General features: G+C 37.2%; 1 protein-coding gene across 4 annotated transcripts in view; it reads left to right on the forward strand.

The window, feature by feature from the left end:
* Positions 1-6878, forward strand: part of LOC106881690 (arginine--tRNA ligase, cytoplasmic) — a 218777-nt gene extending 211899 nt beyond the window's left edge. For all 4 annotated transcript variants that reach the window (XM_089354979.1, XM_089354980.1, XM_089354981.1 and 1 more), the window contains 2 exons: positions 2458-2705; positions 6644-6878. In XM_089354979.1, the coding sequence (XP_089211105.1) occupies positions 2458-2705; positions 6644-6753 (358 nt within the window). In that variant the 3' untranslated portion in view covers positions 6754-6878. The remainder of the gene's footprint in view (positions 1-2457; positions 2706-6643) is intronic.
* Positions 6879-13976: the final 7098 nt, after the last annotated feature.

Below are 13976 nucleotides of genomic sequence, written 5' to 3' on the forward strand. Positions count from 1 at the left end.
TCTGTCTGATTTCCATGCTGGCATGGGTTGGACAATTTGACAGGAGCTGGCAAGACAGAGGGCTGCACCAGACTACAGTCATCTGTTTTGGCATAGTTTCTATGGCTCGTTGCCCTTCATAACACCAATCACTTTATGAGTGTACTGAGTGCTTCTTTGGTTTCGGTTGTTGGATGCTCTACCTGACTTCATCTTACAGTGTGTTGGGTGCATTTTTTATGGCACCCGAAGGGTAACCATGCCCTCAACAAGGGACCTCCTAACTCCATGTCTCTGCTCCCTCACTGGCCCCTCTACTGAGTGGGAGTAATAAGAGTGAGTAGTTTCATATAGACAAGGCAAGATGGTGGGGGGCGAACAGGTGCTTTTTACATGGTGCCTGCATGAGGGGTGTGGTGTCAACATGGGTGTGGCACCAGCATTGATTCAAAGCAATCCAACCATGACACTCCTCTCTTTTGTTTGTTTTTTTTTCTTTGCTGGAAATATCCATGTAGCCTTCTTCTGTGTATTTTTTTAAATATTTATTTTAAGATGGTAGGGTGTTACTTGTGAGAGAGATTTAGCTGCTATTTTTGGTTTGTTGAGTGACTGTATAGAGGCTTTCTTCTTTTGTTTGTGATTTGAAAACTACCACCATTACCACTATTACTACTATTGCCACTATCACTTGTACCGTTGTTGCTGCTACTTCTACCACTAACACTACCACCACCACCACCACCACTCTTCTACTCCTGCTACCACTTACAACACCACTAACACCGTGACAATCATTATACTACTGCCACTACTACTACTACTACTACTACTACTACTACTACTACTACTACTATCACCACCACCACTACTACTACTACTGAAACTATTACTTTATTACTCTAATGTTATCACCAACACTACCACCACTCCACCCCTACAACTACTGCTAACACCACTGCCTCTACTACTGTTACCAATGCCACCATCACTATTACAACCACTACCATCACCACCACCACTCTACTACTACTACTACTGCTGCTGCTACTACTACTTGCAGTTAAGGTTGTCACAGGAAGGAACACTAAATCTATTTAATAAGTTTTCACTAATTTTCCTTTTGTCAAGAGGAGGTGTGTGTGTGTATATATATATATATATATATATATATATATATATATTTCTGGGTGGCTTCAAGGTGAAGAAATTTGTGTGTGTGTGTGTGTGTGTGTGTGTTGGACGGTGGAGGCATCATGGTGAAGAAATTTGTGTGTGTCTGTTGATATTTTCTGAGTGTATGTGTGGGTGTATTTGTGAATGATTGTCAGGGTGAGGAAATGTGTATATCTGTGTTTTCCGTATGTGTGCGTGTGTGTATATGCATGTGTGTGTGTGCTTGTTACCAATGCTATCTTAAGCCATGAGCACACCGGGCAGTTCCTGGGGTGGTGAGCACAGATTTAGCAAACAAAATACTGTGTGTATGTATGTGTGGATGTATGTGTGGATAGATGGTTGGATGTATGCATCAGTGTGCTGTGGATGGTGCATGGAGACACACACACACACCTCCTCACAGCACCTTATTGTCTCATGCTTGGACTGGGAGGACTCAACTGTGGGTGAGACAGGGCAGTGGCAGGGGATGGGGGCTATCTATTGTATATGTGTGTGTCACATATGCAGTGTGTGTGTGTGTGTGTGTGTGTGTGTGTGCATGCACATTTGGAGTATATCTAATGTGTGTAGGTGTGTGTGCATGTGTACTGGGGTTGTTATATGTTTGCCTCTGTGTGTGTGTGTGTGTGTGTGTGTGTGTGTGTGTTACTGTTTATGCAATTATACATTGTGCTTGAGAAATAATAAGCTTCACATACCCATACACATATACCCGTATACACACTTAAATACATACATACAAATATATATATATATATAAGAAACTTGCTTACCAACCACATGGTTCCTGGTTCAGTCCCACTGTGTGGCATCTTGGGCAAGTGTCTTCTACTATAGCCTTGGGTCGACCAAAGCCTTGTGAGTGGATTTGGCAAATGGAAACTGAGAGAAGCCTGTTGTGTGTGTGTGTGTGTGTGTGTGTGTATTTGTTTGTCTCCCTGTCACCACTTGACAACTGATGTTGGTGTGTTTATGCCCCCATAACTTAGTGGTTTGGTAAAAGAGACCAATAGAATTAGTACTAGGCTTACAAAGAATTAGTTCTGGGATTGATTTGTTCAACTAAAACCCTTCAAGCCGGTGCTTCAGCATGGCCACTGTCAAATGACTGAAACAAGTAAAAGAATAAAAGAATAAATACACATTGACACATTCATACACACACACAGACACGCTTCAAAAACTGAGCATGTGCATGTGCATGTGTGCGCGCGTGTGTGTGTGTGTGTGTGATATTAATAGCTGTTCTATTTAATTGAGATATTTTCGTAATGTTATTCCTTTGTTGCCCTGCAGGTCAATTGCTCGTCTAGCCCAAGTTTCCAAAGAGACACTGCAGAAGGAAGCACTCACCTGTTCCATCGATTTGAGCCACGAGAAGGAATGGAAGCTGGCCAAGTGCATTATGCGTTTTGCCGATGTGATCCAGAAAGTGTTGGGTGACCTCCTCCTCCACTCTGTCTGTGACTATGTTTATGAATTGGCAACAGTCTTCACAGAATTCTATGACCAATGCTACTGTATCGAGAAAGATCGCAATACAGGTATGATGTTTTCTTTGTTGTTTGTGCGTTTGTTTGTTTGTTTGTTTGTTTGAGTGTTCGTTTTATTTTTATTTATAGTAAGAGTAATAAGAACCCAGACCATACCTGCATGGCATACTATGTTTACGCTTGCGCATATCGTTGCATACACATACACGCATACAAACATATATTCATACACACATGGCGATGATGATGTATGTATGAATTGTGTGTGAGTGCGCGTGCATATAGTTGCATTTGTTTTAGCAATCCAGTCACTTTATAAATGCTCCATAGAAGTCCTCAAAAGTAAACATGTCCAGGACCCTTGTCACACCTACCTTCATCTTCTCTTTCAGCTAGGGGAACAACTAAAAGTCACAGGGAGCAAGGCCTGGACTGTAGGGAGTTTGAGGGACAGTTCTGATGCTCATCACTGTCGAATTATCAGTCAACCAGGTTAGAATTGTGCATTGGTGCATTATCCTGGTTCAGGTGTTCTGGCCGTTTTACTGAACTCCCTCTAAACCTCCATAAAGTACTCCTTATTGACTGTTTGACCAGAGGGAACCCAGTGGATGTATATGATACTCTTGCATTGAAAAAAAGGGGATCATTATAATCTTCTTGGTGGACTTGCTCTGCTTGGCTTCTTGTGTCAGTGAAAGACACGTACTTGGCTCATACACATAGATCCAGAAACAATCTGGAGCAGTTCATAAGTTTATGTAATGTTTTTGCCTAGTTTAACTCGAAACTTTATTTCACAGCAAAGCTTCCGATTTGTCTTCATACTTGGACTGCATTCTGCAATCTAGTCAGCTGTGACAGAGTTTAGTAAAGTGTTTTCAAAGTGCTGTTGCGGCCATCTCTTTCAGTATGGAATAGAAAAGTTGCCAGGTCAGATGATTAGATGTTTAGTAATGATATATAAAAATTACAATTATCTTGGACATTTATAACTGCCTTTTCTAAAAATGTCTCAAATTTTCTGGGATGCACCTTGTATGTATATACATATATATATATATGTGTGTGTGTGTGTGTGTGTGTGCACATGTGTATATATATATCTGTGTGTGTGTGTGTGTGTGTGTGTGTGTGTGTGTGTGTATATATATATATACACACACACACACACACACACACACACACACACACACACACACACACACACACACACACATTTATTTAGATATCTTCATCATCATCATCATTTTAACTTCCACCAGAATTTGTTGAGGCAGATTTGCTATGACTGGATGCACTTCCTGTCACCAACCCTCACCTGTTTCCAAACAAAGTAATATTTCCCCATGACTGGACATGATTTCAGAGAAACAAAAGGTTCCACTTGTGTGTGTCACTTGCATCTGTCACACAGTGTCAAGATGAGGACACACACTTCTTTCAGTTACCATCTGCCAAATCCCCTCTGAAAGCTTTGGTTGGCCCAAGAAACATTTGCCTGTGGTGTTAGGCAGTGGAATGAACCTGAAACCATATGGTTGTTAAGTGAACTTCTTTACCATGCGATCATGTCTATGCTTATACACAGCATATATATACACACATGTACATTTATATATATATATATATATATATATATATATATATATATATATCAGCAACAATAGTAATAAGGATTATTATGAAGTGGCATAACATCCCCTGTATATATATAAAAAGGATTAAAGGTAATGTTATGACACTTCATAATAATTCTTCTTATTATTGTTGTTGATATTATATACTCTAGGAAACCTATACAGTTAAGGTAATATATTCAGAATTATCCAACAGAATATATCTCTAAATTCTTATCTTATGAGAATATTATTAGATTTATATATTAACTGTTGAATAACCCATTTTGAATACCCAACTAAGAATAAACGAATAAATATTTGGAGTAATCCCTTATTATATTTACCCATATATATATATATATATATATATATATATATATATATATATATATATATATATATTGATAGATAGATAGATGTACATACACACAGACAGACTAAACTTGACAGTTTGCTTAAAGGGAAAGAAAAGAAAACAATATCCCATCCCAACATAAAAGTACTTTAAAAAAATCACAGCATATCAGCTAGATATTATTGCACTTAGTTTCTACTATGGTCTCAAGATGGCTCTTGAACCTGGTGCATGCATGCCTCACTGTGTCCTTGGGAAAATCTTTGAACACCTCCTTGATCTTGGCCACCAGCTTGGCTTTGGTATTGCAGGCAGAACAGTTGGTGTCTTTCTCAACTATAGCCTACACATACTAATCCATGGGATTACAATCGGAGCGATATATATATATAGGTGCAGGAGTGGCTGTGTGGTAAGTAGCTTACTTACCAACCACATGGTTCCGGGTTCAGTCCCACTGCGTGACACCTTGGGCATGTGTCTTCTACTATAGCCTCGGGCCGACCAAAGCCTTGTGAGTGGATTTGGTAGATGGAAACTGAAAGAAGCCCGTCGTATATATGCATATGTATATATATATATATGTGTGTTTGTGTGTCTGTGTTTGTCCCCCCAACATCGCTTGACAACCGATGGTGGGGTGTTTACGTCCCCGTAACTTAGTGGTTTGGCAAAAGAGACCGATAGAATAAGTCCTGGGGTTGATTTGCTCGACTAAAGGCGGTGCTCCAGCATGGCCGCAGTCAAATGACTGAAACAAGTAAAAGAGTAAAAGATATATATATATATATATATATATATTTATGTGTATTTCTTCTATCGTAATGAATAAAAATTCTTCTGATAGAATAAATGGGTTAATAGAAACCAATGTAGCAAAGAACACAAAATAACTGTGGTTTAGTTCCTGTTTTTAAGGCAGGAACTCCTTGAAATTTTGGGTATTTGAGTATATTTAAGAATTTAAGGATTGGAGAAAACGCATGTTATAATTGCATACTTTATTCCTACATATGTTTCAAAGGATTACAACCTGTGCGATCCATAGGGATCTTTGATATTAAAATTGTAACCTTCTCATCAGGGAAAACATGGGAATCATCTTAAACGTAAGTCATAATGTCTTACGTTTAAGATGATTCCCATGCTTTCCCTGATGAGAAGGTTACAATTTTAATATCAAAGATCCCTATGGATCACACAGGTTGTAATCCTTTGAAACATATGTAGGAATAAAGTATGCAATTATAACATGCGTTTTCTCCAATCCTTAAATTCTTATATATATATATATATATATATATATATATATATATATGTATATATATACTGGAGTAAGCACATGAAATGTGCAACAAGGTGAAAAAAAAGAGTACTCAAATACCAGAGGTAGAGTAATATGCTTTATTTAAAAGCAGCAGAAATATAACAAAAAAACCGTTACTCTGAGAGTAACGGTTTTTTTGTTATATTTCTGCTGCTTTTAAATAAAGTATATATATATATATATATATATATATATATACACACATCTTTTTCTTTCTTTTCTCTTTTAAATATAGCATGGATAACATTCACATCTCTTTATTTACATTATTCACATAATAGTTTCATGCAATTCATCATCTAAACACCACCATTTCAGTGTAAATTGGTGCTATTAATTGCTTAATATGATTATTAATTAGTCAATACACATTAGGTGATGAGCTGGCAGAATCATCAGCTCATTGGACAAAATGTTAAGTGGTATTTCTCTGGCTGTTTACATTTTGAATACAAATTCTGCTGAGGTTCACCTTACCTTTCAACTTTTCGGGGTTCATAAGATAAGTACTAGTTGAGCACTGGGGTTGATGTAATTGACTAACGCCCGCCCAACAACGTTACTGGTACTAAAATTTGAAACTAGTTGCTATTTTTTTTTTTCTCAATATTTTAAAAAATTGTTTTTAATTTTCATAATTTTCTATAATTTGAGCCTGTCACTCTGCTGTCATTTTTATTTCCAGGTGAGATCATTAAAGTAAACATGAGCCGTTTGCTGCTTTGTGAAGCAACAGCCAATGTCATTGGTACTATCTTCTTCATCCTTGGTATCCAACCTGTCAACAAAATGTAGATGTAATGGTGACGACCAAATTATTTTATCCTCCATTTACATATATATATATATGATTTTTATGAATAAGCTGGATAATTTCCAAATAATTTCTTTGTGGGGAAAATAAATATATATTTACCAGGTTTTGACTTTTTCTTTTCTGCTTTTTCAATTATTATTAATATTATTATTATTGTTGTTGTTGTTATTAAGGCGGCAAGCTGACAGAATCGTTAGCATACCAGGTGAAATGCTTAGCGGCATCTCAACTGTCCTTACGGTTTGAGTTCTAATTTTGCTGCGGTTGTCTTTGCCTTTCATCCTTTCGGGGTTGATAAAATAAGTACCAGTTGAGCATTGGGGTCAATGTAACTGACTTACCCCCTCCTCTAAGTTGCTGGCCTTGTGCCAAAATTTGAAACCATTATTATTATTGTTTCAAATAAGGCAGCAAACTGGCAGAATTGTTAGCATGTCAGGCCGAATGCTCAACAGCATTTGGTCTGTCTTTATGTTCTGAGTTCAACTTTGTCTTTCATCCTTTTCTTCTTCTTGTCTTTAACCCTCCAACGCGGAGTATAGGCCACTTATAATTGAATTCCATGTCGCATAATTTCTCGCTTCTGTACTTATACTCTACCATGAATGTCCCCCTTTCTCTAGTTCCTTTTGTGTTGATCTACGCCACGAGTTCTTAGGCCTACTCCTCTTTCTGTATCCATCCGGATTCCACTGTAAAGCACTTTTCGCCGCATTTGGTGTGTCCTTTATAATTGTGCTACCGATCCACTTCCACTTTTTCTTAAATATTTGCTCTCTAATCGGAGCTTGATTCATCCTTTTAAGGTCGATAAAATAAGTATCAGTTGAGCACTGTGGGTCAATCTTGAAAATGCTGGTCTTGTGCCAAACTTTGAAACCATTATTATTATTATTATTAGTAGTAGTAGTAGTAGTAGTAAGGCGGTGAGTTGGCAGAATTGTTAGCACGCCGGGCAAAATGCTTAACAGTATTTCGTCCGTCTTTACATTTTGAGTTCAAATTCCGCCGAAGTTGACTTTGCCTTTCATCCTTTCGGGGCCGATAAATTAAGCATCAGTGAAACATTGGGGTTGATGTGGTCGTTTTACCCCCTCCCACAAATTTCTGGCCTTGTGCCTCCAGTAGAAAGAATTATTATTATCATTACTACTATTATTATTATTATTATTATTATTATTATTATTATTATTATTATTATTATTATTATTATTATGCACAGAGGCAGCGCCATAGCCAATAAGAGTTATCCAAGGCATGGTTATTACGAGTTGATTATTATCATTATTATTACTACTTTTATTATTAAGGTGATGATCTGCAGGAATTGTTAGTGTGCCAAGCAAAATGCTTTGCAGCATTAACTCTGGCTCCTTATATTCTGAGGTCATATATAACTGAGGTTGATTTTGTCTCTGAGTGGTTGGCGTTAGGAAGGGCATCCAGCTGTAGAAACTCTGCCAAATCAGATTGGAGCCTGGTGTAACCACCTGGTTCACCAGTCCTCGATCAAATCGTCCAACCCATGCTAGCATGGAAAGCGGACGTTAAACAATGATGATGATCCTTTTTGGAGCTGATAAAGTACCACTCAAGTACTGGGGACCAATCTAATCAACCAAGCCTGTCACCCTAAAACTGCTGACTTGTGCCAAAATTTGAAACAATTATTATTATTATCATTTATTATTATCATTATTATTATTACGGTGGCGAGCTGCTGAGGTCGACTTTACCGTTCATCCTTTCAGAGTTGATAAATTAAATACCAGTTTAGTACTGGGGTTGATGTAATCGACTATCCCCCTCCCCCAAATTTCAGGGCTTGTGCCTATGATAGAAAGAATTATTATTATTATTATTATTATTATTATTATATTTTAAAAAGGATTGACGTAACTCTTCACGAAGGTAAATAGTCAAGACGAAGAGCGCGATTCGATTGTATAAATGTTTTATTCGTTAAACAATATTTCGACAGTACGTCTGTCTTTGTCAAGTTCAAAGCAAAAGGTGATTAAAAATTCAAAATTTCAGAAATTCTAAACGTAAACTATGAATGAGAGTAACCAGCGTCAAAACATTTATACAATCGAATTGTGCTCTTCGTTTTGACTATTATTATTATTATTATTATTATTATTATTATTATTTCTGTCTTTGTAGTATATTTTCATCTCAGCCCCTGTGACTAATAAAAAATTATTATTATTTATTTTTTTATTTATTATTATTATTATCATTATTATTATTATTATTATTTCTGTCTTTGTAGTGTATTTTCATCTATGCCCCTGTGACTAATAAAAAATTATTATTATTTATTTATTATTATTATTTATTATTATTATTATTATTATTATTTCTTTATTTTATTTGTTCTGAGTTCAAATTTTGCTGGGGTTAACTTTGTATTTCCCTCTGGCGGTCGATAAAATAAAAGTACCAGTGAAGTACTGGGGTCATTGTAATCGACTCATCCCTCCCCCTAAAACTGCTGGCTTTGTGCTAAAATTTGAAGCATTATTATTATTATTGTTATTAAGGCGGTGAGCTGGCAGAATTGTTAGCATGCCGGGCGAAATGCTTAGTGGCATTTCAACTCTCTTATGCTCTGAGTTCAAATTCCACTGAGGACGACTTTGCCTTTCACCCTTTTGGGGTTGATAAAATAAGTACCAGTTGAGTACTGGAGTTGATGCAATCAACTTAACCCCTCCCCCAAAATTGCTGGTCTTGTGCCAAAATTTGAAACCATTATTAAGAAGAGTAGTAGATTGGTGGAATTATTGGTGCATTAGAAAGAAAAAAAAACGCCTTGCAATATTCTACTTCCATCTGGTAACTGGCTTTGCTCAATATGTAGAAAAGTAGTTGATAGAAATTGCATATAGTAAATGCAGTACAAACTATAGATGCATAAGAGGTGCAGTGGTGTCATAGAAAAGGTTAACTGGGAAAGCAGGCCTTGCATGTGGCAAATGCACAGGAGTTAAAAACACCAAGAGCATAGTTGATGCAGCCCTCTTATTCATCCATTCCTGTCAAATAATCCAACCAATGCCAGCATCATGGAGAATTGACATTAAATTGTGGTGATGATGATAGTGTGTGTGTATATGAATCCAGCCCTTTGTCTAAATCAGTGGTAATCAGCCATTTTTTGCCTGTGAACACCTTTCATTCCTATTTTATTCTACTGAATCTCCAGAGCCACTGGATGTTTGAATAAAATCCTATTATATTTCTATTATTCAATATTATTAGGACACTTCCTAATGATAAAAAAAAAATTTTTTGGAAACATTTTGTGTAATGCAGAAGTGTAACCAATTTTATTGCACATAGATTTTAACAACAAAATCTGATATTGACCCTCAAGGTCCATATAAGACCCCGGTTGAGAACCATTGGTCTAAACTAGTGCTTCTCAATCATGGATTCTTTCGATCCCTATTTTACTCGTGTAGACCCTTGTATTCATTTAATGTTATTTAGAAAAGTCCTAATATATTTTTATAATTAAATTTTATTAGAAATTGTATAAAAAAAACTTCTCAAATATCTTGTTTTAAAGATGGATAACCAATTTATTGCACATAAATTTTATCAACAAAATCTTTTTTGAACCTCTAAACTGACTACCAACCAATCCAATGAATCTGCATTTACATGGTCTTTTGACTCGCTAGACTCGGCAGCCAAAATCTCCCTTGAGCCACAACTTAGCATTTTGGAGTAAAAACATTCACAATTAATATACAGTAATAGCTAAAAATGAGAGACTGGATGGTCGTAGTTGGGAGATTTTCAATCATTAGACTGTTAAGTCAAGATTAATTGGGTGTAAACAACAGCAACAAAAAAAAAACAGACGTGTATCTATCTAATTGAAATCCACACGTGTCTTTATTTGTTTGACAGCCACAAACCTTGTATTTAAACTGCCCGAAGGAAAATATTACCATTGCGTGTGGTAGAGTATGTCTGTGATTTTACTGTGTATGGTGTTTATGTGTGTAACTGTGTGTATTCACTATATATGTGTGTGGGAGAGAGAGGGAGAGAAAGAGAATGTATATATTTATGTGTATGTCTATCTATATATAGGTGTGTGTGGTTTTACTGAGTGTGTATATGGTTACAGTATTTTACCATGTATGCGTACAAATTAGATACTCATGTGCATATATACATGCTGTAAGCACACACACATAGATAAATAAATAGATAGACAGACAGACAGATAGATAGATAGATAGACAAACAAATAGAAAGATAGATAGATAGACAGACAGACAGATAGATAGATAGATAGATAGATAGACAAACAAATAGAAAGATAGATAGATAGATAGACAGACAGATAGATAGATAAATAGATAGACTGATAAATAGATATAAACATCCTATTTTAAGCTTTGTTAATGTTATTTATTGAGATTCATTCCTAAAGTTAGTACAAAACACATTAAAAATCATTGCTTTTGTATAATTTTTTTTATTTAAAAATCCTCCCCCTCCTCATTCTTCCTCTTCTAAATATTTCATTTCCCATTAGCCAAGATTAGTTTTCTCTTGTTTGTTGTTATTATCGTGATCATCATCATCATCATCATCATCATCATCATCATCATCACCATCACCACCACCACCACCACCACCACCACCACCACCATCATCACCACCATCATCATCATCATCATCATCATCATCATCATCATCACCACCATCACCACCACCACCACCACCACCACCACCACCATCATCACCACCATCATCATCATCATCATCATCATCATCATCATCATCACCACCATCACCACCACCACCACCACCACCACCACCACCACCACCATCATCACCACCATCATCATCATCATCATCATCATCATTAAGGCGGCAAGCTGGCAGAATTGTTAGCGCGCTGGGTGGAATGCTTAGTTCTGGGTTCAAATTCCACCTAGGTCGACTTTACCTTTCATCCTTTCGCGGTCAATAAATTAAGTACCAGTTGAGTACTGGGGTTGATGTAATCGACTATACCCCTCCCCCAAATTTCAGGCCTTGTGCCTATACTAGAAAGTGTTATTATTATTATTATTATTATTTTTATTTTAAATGTGGAGATTGTGAAATCGGAAAGTGGAGGCATTTATTATTAATTTCCAGTCTATTTTCTCTTGACTCGTCATTTAGTGAATGAAAAGATGATTTTTAGGTTAGATTTAATGAGGACGTTGTAATTACAGCAGTAGTGGTGGGGTAGGATTTAATTACGAGGTGGTGATGTTGGGGAGGGGGGAGATTCGGTGGTTACGGTTGCAACAGCATTGGCCACATTTGCAGGCATAGCTGTGTGGTTGAGAAACTTGCTTCACAACTACACATGGTGGCATAGTTCGAACCCAGTGCACAGACTCGGCACCCAGTATATTGTATTATAGCCGCGAGTTAACCAATAACCTGTGATTTAGATTTGGTCAACAGGAACTATGAGGTGGAATGAAGGACTATTTGTACGTTTGAAAGTAAACCTAAGTCTGTCAAAATACAAACTGCTGTCGCTGCCGCCATCACCACCTGATCTTTTAGAGAGTTTTGGTCGATATTTTTAGTTGGTGGAGCAATCGTACCATTGTGAACATTTTTATTTTGCTTTCTACTTTTGAAGCATGTTGATTGCGTTGTTGAAATATCCGTTTGGGGGTTAGTATGTGAAAGAAAAACAAAAAAGTGAAGGTGCATGGTTTAGTGGTTTGGATGTTGGACTGACTCATGATTGTGAGATTGTGGTTTCGGTTCCTGCACCGGGCGATGCGCTGTGTTCTTGAGCAAAACTTTTCATTTCACGTTGCTCCAGGCCACTCAGCTGTAAATATGAGTAATCTTGCGATGGATTGGCGTCCAATCGAGGGAGGAACATATACGCCAGAGAAACCGGGGAACCATCCCTCTACTCCTTCCAGAGTAATGTGGAAAAACAGTTAAACCCATGTTAATTTTTGCAGTGTAAAAGGCTGTAAGCTGGCAGAGTCGTTAGCGGCATTTCGTCCGTTTTGAGTTCAATGCCGAGGTCGACTTTGCTTTTCAGGGTACCAGTTGCGCACTAATGTCGATGTAATCGACTTACCTCTTACCCCCCCCCCCCCCACTAAAAAAAGGCTTTGTGCCTATAATAGAAAGATGCATACATACGTACATACATACATACATACATAAAGAACAGGTGAAGGTTAGTAACAGAAAAGACATTCGACCATAGAAAATCTGCCTCAACACATTCCCTCTGACCCATGCAGCATGCAAAAGTGGACGTTAAAGGATGATGGTGGTTACGATTTAACAGCCATCAAATATTACTAACACACTTCTTAGAAAATGAAACGCTGCTTCATGCCTTTTTTTATTTTTAAAGTTTTCTTTTTTTGATTTATCGTTTATTCAGAGGAGAAAAATAGCGTTCCTGATCCTTTTGAATACCCCTAGTAGGAGCAAGTAATCCTCAGGCCGAAGATATAGCCTTAATGTTTGGAACGTTATGTAACCGCTACAGTCACCCAATGAGCAAACAGTGAGGTGTTAAACTGGGCGACAGCTAACGTCTGTCACACGAGTGAGCTATTTTGTATTATGATATTAGACAAACGTGAAAAACCATCATTACTTAAAAATTGAAAAATCGGTAGTGAGGCTCTGACTGAGTTTTGAACCATCGACCCAGCTCCCCAAATCAAGACCACGGCCTGATATACTGTTATAAAAAGTAAGGCCATCTATGAAAAATTGTGTCGTCATAAAAAAAAGGCATTATCGCCTACGTGAATATGGTTCAGTCAATCAAATTGGCTGGTGTTTAACCAAGCGAAGCAAAATCTTCCCACCAAATATTATGGTCGAACCTTGACGTTTGTCACTTGAGTAAGCTATTATGGTGTTAGATTGATGACAGACGTGAAAAATTTCCAGTAAGCTAGAATTACATAAAAATTGAAAAATCTGTAGTGAGACTTCTACTGAGTTTTGAGCATTCACACTTAGGTTCCTCAGATCAAGGCCATCTATGAAAAATTGTGCCGTCATGAAAAAAAAAAAAAAAAGAAGCGTTATCGTGTACGCGAATATGGCTCAGCCAATCAAATCGACTGGTGTTTAATCAAGCGAACAGATGTCTTCCCGCCAAATAGTATGGTCGAACCTT

The sequence above is a fragment of the Octopus bimaculoides genome, chromosome 7 (assembly GCF_046866305.1).
Source record: "Octopus bimaculoides isolate indiv1 chromosome 7, ASM4686630v1, whole genome shotgun sequence".
Lineage (NCBI taxonomy): Eukaryota > Metazoa > Mollusca > Cephalopoda > Octopoda > Octopodidae > Octopus > Octopus bimaculoides.